Source organism: Narcine bancroftii, chromosome 5 (genome assembly GCF_036971445.1).
Source record: "Narcine bancroftii isolate sNarBan1 chromosome 5, sNarBan1.hap1, whole genome shotgun sequence".
Classification (NCBI taxonomy): domain Eukaryota; kingdom Metazoa; phylum Chordata; class Chondrichthyes; order Torpediniformes; family Narcinidae; genus Narcine; species Narcine bancroftii.
In genome coordinates this window covers 127,665,779-127,681,828 of record NC_091473.1, presented here as the reverse complement: position 1 = coordinate 127,681,828, position 16,050 = coordinate 127,665,779, and the positions used below count along the sequence as shown (strand labels likewise).

The window sequence follows — 16,050 nt, the reverse complement described above, 5'->3', positions numbered from 1 at the left end:
GAGGGTGGAGGGGAAGCAGCTGTTCCGGGACCTGATGGTGCGAGTCTTGTGGCACCGAACCGGTTGCGCCGGGTGGTGTGGATCCTCGATGAGTTGCCTGGACGGAAGCAAACGTTGAAATTATAATTTGACCTTGAATGAATCTTTGCACCGTTTTGTCCACGTGAGAACCCCCCCCCCCCCCAAAAAAGACATAGGAGTAGCTGACGGGAAATGAGCTACCTGTGGACATGATTCCACGGGGTGGTTTAAAACACTGCGCCCTTGTGCATGCATGGGATTCATGACTTTGGACTGGGGAATATGCTCTCCATTCTCTTTCTCTCTGCACCTTGGCATAAAGGAAGAATAGCACCGACCCACGCCTTCAATCCACTGCATTGTGACAAGCACCGAGGGCAAGCGTGAATCGGGTGATCTGCGTGAATCGGAAACATTTTCAGCGCTCATGATGACATGGCTCGGGTTTCCACCGTGGGAACAGAAGATTTGCGCACATTCATACAGCATTCCTGTGGTCCCCCCCACCCCCCGTGCTGGCCTTCGCACGACGATCTCCACCCTGTTCAGGTGAGTGCTGCGCTGAGGGGAAGGGGAGGGGAGGGGAAGGGGAGGGGAGGGGAAGGGGAGGGGAGGGGAAGGGGAGGGGAGGGGAAGGGGAGGGGAGGGGAAGGGGAGGGGAGGGGAAGGGGAGGGGAGGGGAAGGGGAGGGGAGGGGAAGGGGAGGGGAGGGGAAGGGGAAGGGGAGGGGAAGGGGAGGGGAGGGGAAGGGGAGGGGAGGGGAGGGGAGGGGAGGGGAGGGGAGGGGAAGGGGAGGGGAGGGGAAGGGGAGGGGAGGGGAAGGGGAGGGGGAGGAGGAGGGGAGGGGGAGGGGGAGGAGGGGGGAGGGGAGAAACTTTATACGCTGGGCTTTTAAAGAGTGACAGTGCCCTGTTACTATAGCACTCTACTGCCTTCAACTTTTCTGAACGACTTGGTGTTTAAGGTTAGTGCTTTGAGCCGATTATCGCCTTTATTTGGGGTTTTTATTGTAACCGTCATTAATGGGAGTGCGGTATCTATAGCCCCCCCCCGCCCCCCCTTTCCAGTGGCACCTCGTCCCAGGAATTAACGGGGCATTAGGTGAGACAGGGTCCGGTGTAAAAAGAAAACAATCAGCCCACCGGCGTCAAATGACATCGGGGCCTCTTTCCACCCGCATCCCAGTTCATTGGGCCAGCACTGCGTCCTCGGGATAGGAAGCCTTTTGTGCCGTTTGCATTGGGACGCGTGGAACCGAGACTCGGTGGGTTTTAGACCGCAAGGTCGCGAAACAAATGAACAGAACTACTGCCCATGTGGTCGTTCACGCTGGGCGGCTTTTGAGACTGCAAGGAACTGAGTGTCAGAAATAAAACTTCTCACACGAGTCTCTTTAAAACTGATGACACGACAAGCTTTATTTACAAGTCTGCAGAGTTGGACTCAACTGGCTTCTCACCAGTTAAGCCCCGATACATACAGTGCATTGATTTTTATACCCTTATTGTTTGCCCTTCCCCTTCTTATTAATACTGTTTTAATTGGTTAGTATTGCAAAAGCATTCTAAGTATAAATGCATTTTTAATTATCACGTTCGTTACGTACGCTGCGAACTCTACATACACTAAATTCTGTTTCTCACCCTTCTTATCAATCTTTTGTCTCCTGCATGTCTCTCACTATGACCATGAAAAGATAGGTTTTTAAAAAAAAACATATCCAGCTGAACCTTTTGTCCTTGGCTGCTAGTAAGCTCCCTGTCCGTTCTGGCTTCCCTTTTTATGATTAATCATCACATTTTAACTTAAGTCATTTTAACCTAAATTCTCTATATAACAATCCACCCCTTTCTCTCTTTAAAATGTGTGTATTATATATAGACATGAATGGCGATTTTAACCTGGGGAAGAGAAACGTTTCATGATACATTAATCTCGTGCTGAAGTAAAATTCTAACGGGGTCTCCCAGTCCCCCTGGTTGCATAGCCTGTTGGACCATGGAAATCACCAGGCTGCGTAGACAGGGAATAATACAGGGCAAAATAAGTAGGAGGAATAAAATACCTCCGATGACCCACAATAAGGTACGCCACCAGGTTCCTCCAAACCATTTGTCTATCCAATTTAATTTTGCAAAAGGATGCCAGGTTTGAACCGGTACATGGGACAAAGTACGAATATTATCAGCGATTTTTCGAATGGCTTGGCCATTATCATCAATCTGTAAGCAGCAATTAGTCAAATTAAGCTTTCCACATACACCTCCTTCCGTGGCTAGGAGATAGTCTAGGGCCAGACGGTTCTGATATATAGCAGAGCGCATTTGACCTTGCTGGGATGCAAGTAATTGCAGGGCTAAAGCTGTTTGATTTGTAACAATTTCAAGGACTGCTTGCAAGCGAATAATGCGATTTAACATATAAATAGGAGTACGATAACCCCAGGATCCATCTTGAGCCCATGTAGCGGGACCATAATATTGAATTATGCGTTCTGGAGGCCAATCATCTCCTCATTGTACCAAATGTACCGTGCTAGAGCGGGGCTGACGGTGTAATGTATCAAAAACCTTTACTCCTAATTTATGACCGTGATCGTGGGGTAGGAGGAAAAATTCTGGGCGGATTATTCCTAGGAAACAAGTTCCACTCCACTGTGAGGGGAGACGAGTATAAGCTTTATTACCACATACCCAGAATAATCCATTTGGGGATACTCCATACCCCCTTTCCCAAACTCTTTTAAGAACGGGGTTTGATTGGTATGGTCCTGTGATGGTGAAACTGGTACAATGCCAAAACTGAATACTGCTATTAGACAGGGGTAGGCAATTAGTTTTAAAAACAGTGGATAAGAACCAAGTCAGGGGTTTAGGAAACCAAGTGAAAATACCAGGCGAAATGCGAATCCATACAGCCTTGCAGGGACTTTTTCCTACTGGGTATTTGCCGGTTCGTGAGAGACAATAAAAACCAGAGGGGACGTTAGAGAGAGACCAAGTTTCTCTTGATCTCGTTCGGTTAGTTGTCCAAATTCGGGAAATCATGGTCAATGAATTGAGGGACTCCCCCCACCAAGGCCATTGCTCTGACATCCGTGGACCCCCGCAGACCCAACAATTGGTTACATTAAAAGTTCCTGCAATTTTAGTTGCAAGATCTACAAAAAGGTTATCTCCCCCAACTGCATTACCGAAACTTTCATGGTTATTTGGATGGACTCGAACTAAGTCCGGCTGTCTTAAAGGGGCAGGCACTTTCGAGTGTGGAGTGGAACTTTTCATTGGAACAGTACGCTGGTGTATGCAAAACCAGAGTCCATCAGGGCATGGTGGGCCTGAGTCACCCTTCCAACCGTTAAGAGGGAAAGGAGTGGTATTAGGAATCTGTATATAATGACCCATATTATTTCCTTCTTTTTCCACACAAGGGGTATATGGATGTTGGGTGGTATTTTCTGCCCAGCATTTCTCAGGAACTGAGGTACGGGAAATAAAATTACCCTCCTTTCTTCCCCAAATGTGGTCCTGAAACAGGACCACTGTGTCTCTGCATTTCTTACATTTCACACCTGATAAAGACATAGGCAAACTAAGAAAAATCAAAGAACATAACAATAACATTGTGAATCAAGTCTTTCTGCGAAATCGCAAAGTAAGAGGTTTTTCTCCAGGAACACAAGTCCAGTCTGAGTTCGTATCAGGGTCCTGAGGCGCCTCTACAGGTCCCTTAAATCTGGATGCGTGCGTCCACCCCTTCTCTCTTGTTCGTGCTGCAGTCTCTGTAGTTAAGAGAACTTGGTATGGACCTTCCCACTGGGGCTGGAGTTTTTCAGTTTTCCAGGTCTTGATGAGAATCCAATCTCCTGGTTCCACTTTGTGTAAAGAAAAGTCTAGAGGCGGTGTTTGTGCCAATAGTCCTCTCTTTCGTAAATCTGCAAGAGAGCGTGACAGTGCCTGTAAATAGTTCCTAACAAATATATCCCCTTCCCCCAAGGTGGGACACCCCTCAACTGTACTCCAGAAGGGAAGCCCAAACATCATTTCATAAGGGGACAACCCTACATCTTTTCGTGCGGCAGTACGAATTCTCAATAAAGCCAGGGGCAGACACTTTATCCAAGGCATTTTAGTTTCCACCATTAATTTTGTCAATTGCATTTTTAGGGTTCCATTCATACGTTCAACCCTCCCTGAGCTTTGTGGATGCCAAGGGGTATGCAATTTCCAAGAGACCTGTAATGCATTACAAATCAATTGCTGGATTTTTGAAGAAAAATGTGGACCCCTGTCTGAGTCTATAGAATCCATTATACCATATCTGGGGATTATCTGCTCTTGGAGGAGGCGAGCTACTGTAGAGGCTGTAGCATTTACTGTTGGGAAGGCTTCCACCTATCGGGTAAAGTGATCTATTACCACCAACAGATATTTCCATCTTTGGACTTGAGGTAACTCTGTGAAGTCGATCTGGATACGTTGAAAAGGGCGTATGGCTAATGGTTGACCTCCCATGGTCCCTGTCCTCATTACTTTCTTATTAATTTTTGTGCATAGGTGACAATTCTGCACCTCCTGTTGGGCCAAGGTGTAGATTCCTTTACACACATATTCTCGAAGCACTGTGTCACATAAGGCTTGGGTGCCCCAGTGGCTCTGATGATGCAGGTGTTTTAAAATATTGCGAGTTATTTCTTTATTTAGAACCATTCTTCCATCTGGTGTCTTCCATGTTCCATCAGGCAGCTGGTTTGCGCCCAGCTGAGCCATGTCCTTTTCTTCCTTAGCAGTGAAAATGGGAGCCTTCTTTATACCTTGTCTTATTGGGATTAAGGTCAGCAAACGGACTTCTTGTTGCATGGCTGCCCTTTTGGCTTCTTCATCAGTCAGTCTGTTTCCAATTGCTGTCGGGGTATCTCCCCTTTGATGGCTTGGTATGTAGACCACTGCTATTTCCTGGGGTAATGTCAAGGCTTCTAAAGTCAGAGTAATCATCTGTTCGTGTGCCAATTCCTTTCCTCTTGATGTAATTAGACCACGTTCCTTCCAGATCTTACCAAAGGTATGCACTACCCCGTATGCGTATTTGGAATCAGTGTAAATCGTTCCAATTTTCTTTGCCAGTATTCTGAGGGCTCTCTGCAAGGCATATAGTTCACAGGATTGTGCTGACCAGCTTCTGGGTAGTCTCGTAGATTCTACTACTTTCCAAGTATTTCCTTCTATTATAGCATACCCACTTCTTCTCATTCCGTCAACACATCTGGCGGAGCCGTCAATGTAGAATTCATATCCTTCTCCCAGCGGAGTATCGCAAAGGTCTTCTCGGGTCTTGGTCTGAAGATCTGTCAACTCGACACAGTCGTGCTCCACCTCTCTCTCTGTTTCACTGCCGTATAAAAACTGAGCTGGGTTGCAGCTATTAATCTTTGCAAACTGTAGATCTTCTCCGACCATTAAAATGGTTTCATACTTTAATATGCGAGAATCAGTCAGCCATCGATGGGCAGTTTGTGTTAATAAAACACTCACAGAATGGGAGGTGTACACAGTCATCTTTCCTCCAAAAGTAAGTTTACGTGCTTCCTCTACCAACAGAGCAGCAGCCGCTACTCCCTGGATACACGTCGGCCATCCGCGAGACACTGGGTCCATCATTTTGGAAAGGAAAGCCACTGGGTGTCGCTGACCGCCTTTTTCCTGTGTTAAAACTCCCACAGCTGTTCCTTGGTTATGAGTGACAAATAGCTGGAAGGGCTGTTTTAAAGAGGGCAGAGCGAGTACTGGGGCTCGTGTCAGGCGATGCTTCAAGTCCTCAAACCATCCCTCCTCCCCCTGGGTCCATTTCAATGGATATTCATTTTCATTTGTCAGCTTTTCATACATAAACTTCACCAAAGCTGAGTAGTCCTCTATCCATAACCTACAGTAACCTAAGAGTCCCAGGAATTGTCTTATTTCCTTCTTATTACGGGGTAACGGCATTCTAGTGATTCCCACAATCCGTTCAGGGGTAATCCGTTTCTGTCCTTTACTTATCTGGTGACCCAGATATACCACAGTTCTCTCAACGAACTGTAACTTGTTCCTGGACACCCGTAGACCCTTTTTCCCCAGATAATTCAAGAGTCTAATTGTATCTCCCCTCATTTCTTGTTCCTTGGGTCCTGATAATAGTAAATCATCCACATACTGCATTAGTTGGGAATCATCAGATTGTGGATAGTCCACCAGGATTTGTTCTAGCATTTGTCCAAACAGGTTCGGAGATTCAGTGAACCCTTGGGGCAATACAGTCCACCGAAGCTGTCTCCGTCTACCTGTCCATGGATTTTCCCATTCAAACGCAAACATATCTCTACTTTCCTCTTCTAATGGACACGTCCAGAAGGCATCCTTCAAGTCGATAACACTAAACCACTCATGGTCTGGGGGAATCCGACTCATAATAGTATAGGGATTAGGCACCACTGGGTGGCGGGTCTGAACAATAGCATTCAAACTTCTTAGATCCTGAACTAGGCGATAGGATCCATCTGACTTTTTCACTGGGAGTATAGGGGTGTTATAAGGTGACATACATTCTTCTAATAGTCCGTCTCGTATTAGAGTCTCAATTACCGGCTGTAGCCCTTTTCTCCCTTCCAAAGAAATAGGATACTGACGTTTCCTTACCAGCTGATGACCTGGTATTAATGTGACATGAAAAGGTGGGATGTCCAGACCTCCTCGATTTCCCTCCTTATACCAGACTCTCTCGTCAATCTGCCGTTCATCCTCTTCCTTTAAAGCACAGAGGTGGACTCGCACTTCTCCGTCCACAGGGAGAGCACCCAAACCTAGGAGAGCCTGTAAGTCCCTTCCTAGGAGGTTAAATCCAGCCGACGGTAACAACAAGAGGTCTTGTACCCCTTCTCTTTCTTCCAGTTTCACTGTTACTTGGGGAATTATTGATACCATTCTGGGAGCCCCTTCTATCCTAGAAATTGTCAAATTACTTTTTACAGGTTCAGTTCCGATTGGCACAGTTATTACACTACTTCGTTCCGCTCCTGTGTCCACCATAAACACCACCTCTTCTCCCTTGGGACCAATTTTTAGTTTTACCAGGGGTTCCCTCTTATACTTGGTCCCTAACATTTGGAACCCCTGACCCCCCTAATCTTCTTCCATAAGTTCGAGGGCACGCAATTCCCTCTTGTATCGGGGGCATTCCCTCTTAAAGTGTCCTTCCTCATTGCAGTAATAGCACTTAACGAACCTCCGGGGTCTTCCCTCTCTTGGATATCTTAGATTGTTTAGAGGAAGGTTTTGTTTTCTTTCCCCTCTGGATTCGGCATTCATCTGTCGGATAGACTGTACCATAACCTTTGTCGCCCTCTTTTGATCTTCTTCTTCTCTCTGCACATATACTTTTTGTGCCTTTTTTAACAGGTCGCTTAGGGGTTTTTCACTCCAGTCCTCCTCCTTTTCTAGTTTCTTTCTAATGTCCTGCCATGATTTGGAAACAAATTCAATTCGAATAAGCTGTTCACCCATTGGTGTACTAGGGTCCACGCCAGCATACTGTTGGACATTCTTTCTCACCCTCTCCAAAAAATCAGTAGGGGACTCGTCTTTCCCCTGGTGGTTCCCAAATGCCTTGGTGAAATTGTGACCCTTTGGCACAGCCTCCCGTATCCCTTTAATTGTCCACTCTCTATATTGTCTCATACTTGCCAATCCCTTGGGTGTTCGTTTGTCCCACCTGGGTTCATTTAAGGGATATTTTTGTTCATGGGGTCTGGGATCCCCAGGTTGTTCATATTCCCACATGAGGAGGGCAGCCCGTCGAATCATCTGCCTCTCCTGGGGTGAGAATAATGTTCCCATTATTGCCTGCATCTCTTCCCACGTATATGTGTTTGGTCCCAGGAATTGGTCGAGCTGTTCAGCCAGTCCTATAGGATCTTCCAATAACTTTTTCTTTTCTTTCTTAAATCCCCGCACCTCTGTACTAGTTAGGGGAACATTCACATATCCCGTTCCCCCTCCCGGTCCTCCCATAGGAACTTCCCTCAGGGGATTTAGGCTTATTGAAAACTTTGATGGTCCTGGACCAGTCTGGGATCTTGTCCAGGGTCGGTTTACCGGTGGAAGTTTAGGGTCCAACTCCCTTAATTCATTCTTTTTTTCCCGGCCCCTTTCGGGGCAATCAGATTCATCACCTTTCCCCTCCGGTAATGAGCTTTCCTCGGGCGCAGTAGGCACCGGGGGAATATAAGGAGGGGAAAGGTTGTCCAGAGGTTCCCACTTCTTTTCTCCCGCTACCCTCAATTTAAAACATTTTGTTAAGGATCCTGGCCAGGGAACCCAACAAAATGCATATGCTGACTCTTCTTGATTCACCTTTGGTCTCGAATTTACATATATGATTAATGCTTGTCTAACCCAATCCTCATCAGATCCAAATTTCGGCCACTAGACCGAGGAACCTTTAATAGGTTGCTTCGACCAAAGGAGACAATATTGGACCATCTTTTTCTTGTTTTTGTCTCGATATCTTTTACTATCCCAATTTTCAAACATTCTCCCCAAAGGGCTGTCAAGGGGAACTCCCAGGAATTGTCCTGAATTTTTAGACGAGCCCTTAGATTTTGAACCTCCCATTTTCCCACCTAGATCTGTTTATCGTTGCTGAGGACCCTCTCGTTCTGGACCCTACTCCCTTCTTCTCAGACGCCTCGTCGGAGGTACTGTCCCTCCTTCGGTTACCGCTGAGGTTTCCCTGGGGTTGACCCCTCTCTTCTCGGCACTTCGTCGGAGGTGCTGTCCCTCCTTCGGTTACTGCCGAGGTTTCCCTGGGGTCTATCTTAGAGTCCCACGACAGGGTCCTCACGCCACGACAAAAGCTCTATACCTGATCTATTACGTTAGGTTTTTTTTATCCAAACAGGTGTATCCCGTTACACCTGTTACCCAATCCCCACACCACAATCGTAAGTCGTCACTTACCGGTGTCTTCCCGGGGATTGAACCGTCACCCTTCTCCTCTCCGTCTTGTCGTGTCACCTTGTCCGGATACCACTCGCTCAAGCCGCCCGAAGCAACGAGCAAGGGACTAGGAGCCGCTGAACTCAGCGGGGTGCACCGCCTCCGATGTCCCTCTTCTCGCCTCCCCTCACGGCCGGAATGTAGATCCCGGACGAGCCCCCATTTGTCAGAAATAAAACTTCTCACACATGAGTCTCTTTAAAACTGATGACACGACAAGCTTTATTTACAAGTCTGCAGAGTTGGACTCAACTGGCTTCTCACCAGTTAAGCCCCGATACATACAGTGCATTGATTTTTATACCCTTATTGTTTGCCCTTCCCCTTCTTATTAATACTGTTTTAATTGGTTAGTATTGCAAAAGCATTCTAAGTATAACTGCATTTTTAATTATCACGTTCGTTACGTACGCTGCGAACTCTACATACACTAAATTCTGTTTCTCACCCTTCTTATCAATCTTTTGTCTCCTGCATGTCTCTCACTATGACCATGAAAAGATAGGTTTTAAAAAAAACATATCCAGCTGAACCTTTTGTCCTTGGCTGCTAGTAAGCTCCCTGTCCGTTCTGGCTTCCCTTTTTATGATTAATCATCACATTTTAACTTAAGTCATTTTAACCTAAATTCTCTATATAACACTGAGTGCAGCAGTCCTAGTGGTTGGATGTACGGATGACTGACCTCGAATTTTTCGTGTACCTTTTACACTGCACACTTCCTCCAAAAAGCTGGAGGTGTTGGCTAGAAGGCCACCCTCTGCAGGACAGCATGACGCCCTGTGTTTGTCAGTAGCCAGGTTAGTCTAATAGAAGTAAAGGATGAGAAAGCATCACGTCTCCGAGTCTTAATTGTGTGAGTGCATAGACAACAGGATCAATCGCGGGGCAGGAATTGACGGCAAGTTCCTGCACGTACCCTTTTAGACTGCTGGCGTAGCGGCCAAATTCTTTGATTGTGCTGTTAGGTGCTTGTGGGCTAAAATCCATAAATGCATGCTTTTCCACTGAACGCAACGCATCCCCAGGAATCGGAGTGTTCTACCTTCAACTGGAAACAGGTGACTTTCTGCTGTCCTTTTTCCATTGGTTTAATCGGCATGCCAGTATCAGCTGATGCCGGGAAAACGGATAAGGGTAGAGGCCGTCAGTTCCTGGAATGATTTGACGCCAGTGTGCTGATTTTGTTTTTCTTTGTCCACTTGACCCGATCTCACTTAATTCCCTGTTAATTCCTGATACAAGGTGCCAATGGAAAAGGGGTTTACCCTCTACTCCTATCCCAGGTGTCAGGTGACTCAGGCATGCCAATTAAACCAGTGGAAAAAGGACAGCAGAAAGTCATCCGATTCCAGTTGAAGGTAGACTCCTATCCTTGGGGATGAGTTGTGCTCAGTGGTAAAGCAGTCAGTGTCCCAGTTAAAGGTGGCCCAGTGGAAACAGAACCAACGGTTTTCTATCCCAGGACACTGCATGGCCAATTAACTGGGATGCTAGTGGTAAAAAGGCTGATGTAATACATATACAACACATAAATAGGAAGGTAAAGTATTTGAAACTGCAGGTGGGTTATTACGATTATCTTGTTGCAATTCTGCACTTTGTGTCTATCTGGGATCTTGTTCATGCTCATTGATCCCAGAATTATCCATGCAGGCATGCACTTCTGCATTTTATAAAGACTTACAAATCAGATTAAAGAATTTGTGCAGGCCACAATTGTGCTGTTATTTTCATTATTGATCTCCTGAAGAATGTTTATTTTTAGGATTTCACTAGATCCAATAATAGGCCGAGAAGAGGCATCTGGGGAGGTGTGTTCAACATTTCAGAGTGGACTAAATGAAGGAGATTTTTTTAATATATTTTTCCAGATGAGGCGCTATACTGGTTTTGTGGTGGCTTTTATTGCTGCCACCTTCCTGGTGGATGTTTCGGGATATTCAAGTGGACAAGTTAGTGGTGTATGCACTTCCATGGCTCCCAATCATGGGCCCAGTGCACAAACATCTGATGCTCCATTTCAAGTCACTGCAAGCAGTTCAACCTTTAATCCAGGGGATGTAATTACAGGTATCAAAATTTATCACCCTGTTGCTGAACATAATAGAAAATCTGATGATTTTTGGAGCACAAAGAATTTGGAGGCTTCAGATTGTGATCAAATAAAATGAGACAAAGGTTTCTCTCAGGACATGCTGCCTCATGTGATCAGAATGTGTCTGCAGATGTGATTTTATCTGTACCCATGAGTGATACTCTTTCAATCACAGGGCTTAGGGCAACAGTGCCCAGCCTTTTTATTTCTTCACTGAACGTCAGAAAGAAATAAAAACAAAGTACTGGAAATGCTCAGTGGACCATGCAATACGTGCAGAAAGGGAAGCAGTTAACTTTCCCTGGAGCAATAAAACAATCTGCTGGAGGAACTCTGGGTCGAGCAACATCAGAGCACGGGGGAGGAATTATCGAGATTTCTGGTCAAAATCTTTCATCACGGCTGATAGTGGAGAAGGGAGATAATCAACTTAAGGAGGAAAGGCTGGGAGGGGTGAAAGATTCTGTATTCCTCTGTAAGATCAGTCCTCTGCCTTCCATGTCCCAGGGAGAAAAGTCCTAGCCTATCCACTAGTTTCACCTTGTAGAGTCCTCGAGTCCCAGCCACATCGTCATGAATGTTTTCTGCACACTTTCTATCTTAATGACATCTTTCTTATAATTGGGCAACCAATTGCACACAATATTCGAAATATAGTCTCACCATTGTCTTTTGAAGTTGTAACATAATGTCATAAGTCTGTGCCTATTTCAATAATGTAAGATGCCAAATGCCCTTTTCACCACTCTATCCTCATGAGTCACCACTTTTAGGTACATTGTACCTCTACCTCTCAGTCTCTATTCTAAAACACTCTCTAGAGCTCTATAATTTACTGTGCAGACATGCAAAATGTATAATATCATGCTTGTCCGAGTTAAATTCCACCTGGTATTCCATTGGCTCATTTCCCTAGTTGATCTAGCCCAGTCATTCTTATATGGAACTGTGTGACCCTCCCCACCCCCACACCCCCTCCCGGAGGGTGAAGAACACGTTTAAGTAAAACCTTTTTATCTCGCGTAACAAATATTTTATCAATGTAATTGATAAAAAAGAAGTACAGAAGAAACCAAAACTTGACTGCTTCACAGGGGAAGGGCCCATAAACTTTGAGCAGACCTCAGATGGTGGGGGGATGGTCATAGCCAAATGAAAAGTTGAGAATAGCAGATCTAGATATTGTTGTAACCTTCAGCAACTTCCCTCTCTGTCCCCAATACCATCAATTTTGGTGCAAGCTTGCAAACTTTCAAACGAGGTGAAATATACTATCATCCAATCATGAATATAGATGACAAAGAACAGTGAAACCAGCACTGGGGCTTTCCAAATCAACCTCTTATTGCTTCCCTAATATGGGAAAAGCTATTATTTTTAATGCCACCTTAATATCAATGAAATGAAAAGCAAGATATTTTAACGTAAAATGGATCAGTTTTGGATTTGGATAAATGATCTTAAAACTAGATTTTGTGTTTCTATTTAATAAATATTTGTAATGCTCTGAATGGTGTCTGGGCATTTTATGGAGTTCACGATTTTCCAGTGAAATGCATAATTTGGTATTGACTTGTCCTATCAGGTCCTAGTCATTTTTTCCAAAAGTAACTGGTGAAAATCCTTAAATTAAAAGACCTATCACAACCTTCCCTTTGGTTCACTTTCCTTTCTCTGAATATCTTGTTTCTTAGCTCTTCAACAATTATTATCTAAAAAGTCACTGTATATGTGTGGAAAAAGAAATAGTGTATATCATGGCTAATGTGATTTATGGTGTGAAAAATAAAAAATTTAAAAAAAAACAAAAAAAAACAATTATTATCTGGAACATTGTTTCCCTTTCCACTGATACTGTCAGACATGAGAACTTCTGGCATCAATTATATTTTTCCTCTTTTTAATTTCTGCAGAGACCTGTTTTGTCATTGTCTCAATTTGCCTTAAAATGGGTTCTTTACCCAATATGCATGGTGGGAGTGAAACTGCTCAATCTTTAGGATGGAGCTGTGGAAGCTCCCTAAGAGAGACACAGCGAAAGTGCATGTTCGGTGAAGAATTCTCCATTACAGCAAATCTGTCCCTTGGGGAAACTCTGCTGCTTTGCACTGTGCACAGAAGAATATCCAGGCATTAAATCTGCAAGAGGAAATTCCCTGAAAATGACTTTGCTTTCTAGCCTGCTCCCTGTTGAATTTCTACGTTCTTGCACTCAATTTCAGATCATCATGTGCTCTTTGTTTCGGTTTTGAACAAATTAAATGGGCAAGTGCTAGTCAATACAAGTTTCCCTGGGCATTGATTCTTCTTGTTGAAATTCAGTACATGTTTTAAATCATGAGAATGTAACTTCAAGCAATTAATGCTGAATTCTTGATATTTGCTCAAGTAACACTGAAAAGCAATTTGGGTGTCAACTTTCGAGGATTTTTGCTGGAAGCTCGAAGTGCTGTGTCCACATCCACGATACCACTTGGTACCTTCAATACAACAAGTCCTGAAGCTCAGCTCTTAAACTGTAATGTTGATGGGATTACCTACAATGTAAGTTGTTTCAATTATCATCCTCTGTTTCCTTCTCTGGTAGTAAACAAGACTGATTTTTATCTTTGATGAAATACTGAGCACAGAGGGGAGGAATTGTCCAGAAAGGGCAGTGGCATATCTAGGGAAAATAGCACTTATGACAAGCACAAATTTGCAACCCCCCGTTTAAAACTTCAAATCTTCATCCTGCAACCATCCCTCGCAGCTGCCATGTCATCCACCTTGCCTTCTTTACCTGTCCTCGCTGCTTTAGAACCCAAAATTAGTCATATCCAGTATTGTGCTGGATATATTGAGATATTACTAGTGTGCCTCAAGGATCTGTATTGGGCCCATTGTTGTTCGTTATATACATTAATGATCTAGATGATGGGGTGGTGAATTGGATTAGTAAATATGCAGACGATACTAAGATAGGTGGAATAGTGGATAATGAAGAAGGTTTTCAAGGATTGCAGAGGGATTTGGGCTGCTTAGAAAAGTGGGCTGAAAAATGGCAGATGGAATTTAATGCTGATAAGTGTGAGGTGCTTCATTTTGGTAAGAAGAATCAGAATAGGACATATGTGGTAAATGGGAGGGCATTGAGGAATACAGAAGAGCAGAAAGATTTAGGAGTAACGGTACATCGTTCCCTGAAGGTAGAAACTCACGTGAATAGGGTGGTGAAGAAGGCTTTTAGTATGCTGGCTTTTATCAATCATTGCATGGAATATAGGAGTTGGGAGGTGATGTTGAGATTGTATAAGACGTTGGTGCGGCCTAATTTGGAGTTCTGTGTGCAGTTCTGGTCGCCTAATTATAGGAAGGATATAAACAGAGTGGAGAGAGTGCAGAGAAGGTTTACCAGAATGTTGCCTGGGTTTAAGCATCTGGAGTATGGGGAGAGATTGGACAGATTGGGTCTTTATTCTTTGGAGCGTAGAAGGTTGAGAGGGGATTTGATAGAAGTATTTAAGATTATGAAAGGGATAGACAGAATGGATGTGGATAGATTATTTCCGTTAAGAGGAGGAAAGTTTAAAACAAGAGGACATGAGTTAAGAATTAAGGGGCAGAGGTTTAGAGGTAACATGAGGGGGAACTTCTTTACTCAGAGAGTGGTAGCTGTGTGGAATGATCTTCCGGGAGAAATAGTGGCGGCGGAGTCAATTGTATTATTTAAGAAAAGGTTGGACAGGTATATGGATGAGAAGAAGATGGAGGGTTATGGGCATTGTGCAGGGAGGTGGGACTAGAAAGGGGTGTTTGGTTCGGTGCGGACTAGAAGGGCCTAATGGCCTGTTTCCGTGCTGTAATTGTTATGTTATGTTATGTTATATTGGAAAATAATCTACACCTTAAAAAAAAACACGACAGTCATTTCAATTAAAAACAACAATGAAAGCAGTGAGTGGCATTCCCCAGGCCCGAGCAGAACAGCCAAAGTTAAAGATGTTGAGTGGCTGTCACCTTCCTCACAGGTGCCCTCTCAGCGCTGACCTCCCAGCGGGAGAGAAGCAGGACGATGCCAAAGCCCATGCTTGAACTTATCTTTCAGCGCACACCCTCCTTAGACCTGGCTCAAACAGGGGTCAGGGAAGGGTTTGGAGTTGAGCGTCGTGAACTGTGTAGGCAAGAGAGGAGGGTTTGGAGTCGGGCATCGGGAGCTCAGTACACAGTCTCTGAACCCCCCCCCCCCTTGGTTTACTGCACATCAGAGCTCCCGACACCCAACTCCAAACCCTCACCTCGGCAGTTATAGTAAAAGGACTAATGCCAATTATTCTCTCACTGGTCTGAACAGTATTCTGTTTGAAATAAATCAGACAAGGGTGTTGAGAGAGTTGGGCTTGGGGCAGGATGGGGGGGGGTGTGAATAATTTTCAGGCTCTGCCACTAGTGACGTCCCCTTCAATGAGAAAGGGCATAACCACACAGTGCTGTCAATTACTGTGATAGAAAGCATGTGATGTAACTTTGTGCTGATAGTTAAAATTGGAGAATGTTGATTGCAAATGTAACACGTTCATCTGCCATCGTGTCAGTGCTCCCTGAAGGTGCTCACTGACCTAATCCCCCACTAAACTGGTCTACTATATCCAAGCTGGGGCAGCAGTATCAAATATAGAAATACCTTTTTGCAGCAATTCTGCTGAATTCCAGGCCTCCATTTGATGCTGACCTTTGGATGGAGGAACAAATACAAATTGGAGAAACAGATTACATAATTATCCAAACTGTTTTTAAATAACTCGTCTAGATCTCCTTCCACCATTGTTTTACATCAAAAGAAAGGTTTAAAAGTTCATCAGGTACCTATCAATACAAATCTCACTTGGTCCATGCTGTAGCTATTGAAGAGTTCATCCA

At 44.6% G+C, this 16,050-nt stretch overlaps 1 protein-coding gene across 5 annotated transcripts in view; it reads left to right on the top strand.

The window, feature by feature from the left end:
• The first annotated feature begins 229 nt into the window (after nucleotides 1-229).
• Nucleotides 230-16,050, top strand: part of LOC138763961 (putative ferric-chelate reductase 1) — a 68,482-nt gene continuing 52,661 nt past the window's right edge. The window contains exons 1-3 of one of the 5 annotated variants that reach the window (XM_069939031.1): nucleotides 230-570; nucleotides 10,928-11,126; nucleotides 13,541-13,695. In XM_069939031.1, the coding sequence (XP_069795132.1) occupies nucleotides 457-570; nucleotides 10,928-11,126; nucleotides 13,541-13,695 (468 nt within the window). In that variant the 5' untranslated portion in view covers nucleotides 230-456. Of the gene's footprint in view, nucleotides 571-892; nucleotides 986-4,295; nucleotides 4,423-10,489; nucleotides 10,597-10,927; nucleotides 11,127-13,540; nucleotides 13,696-16,050 lie in introns of those variants that run through there. The other 4 variants (XM_069939032.1, XM_069939033.1, XM_069939034.1 and 1 more) reach the window with 4 other exon arrangements.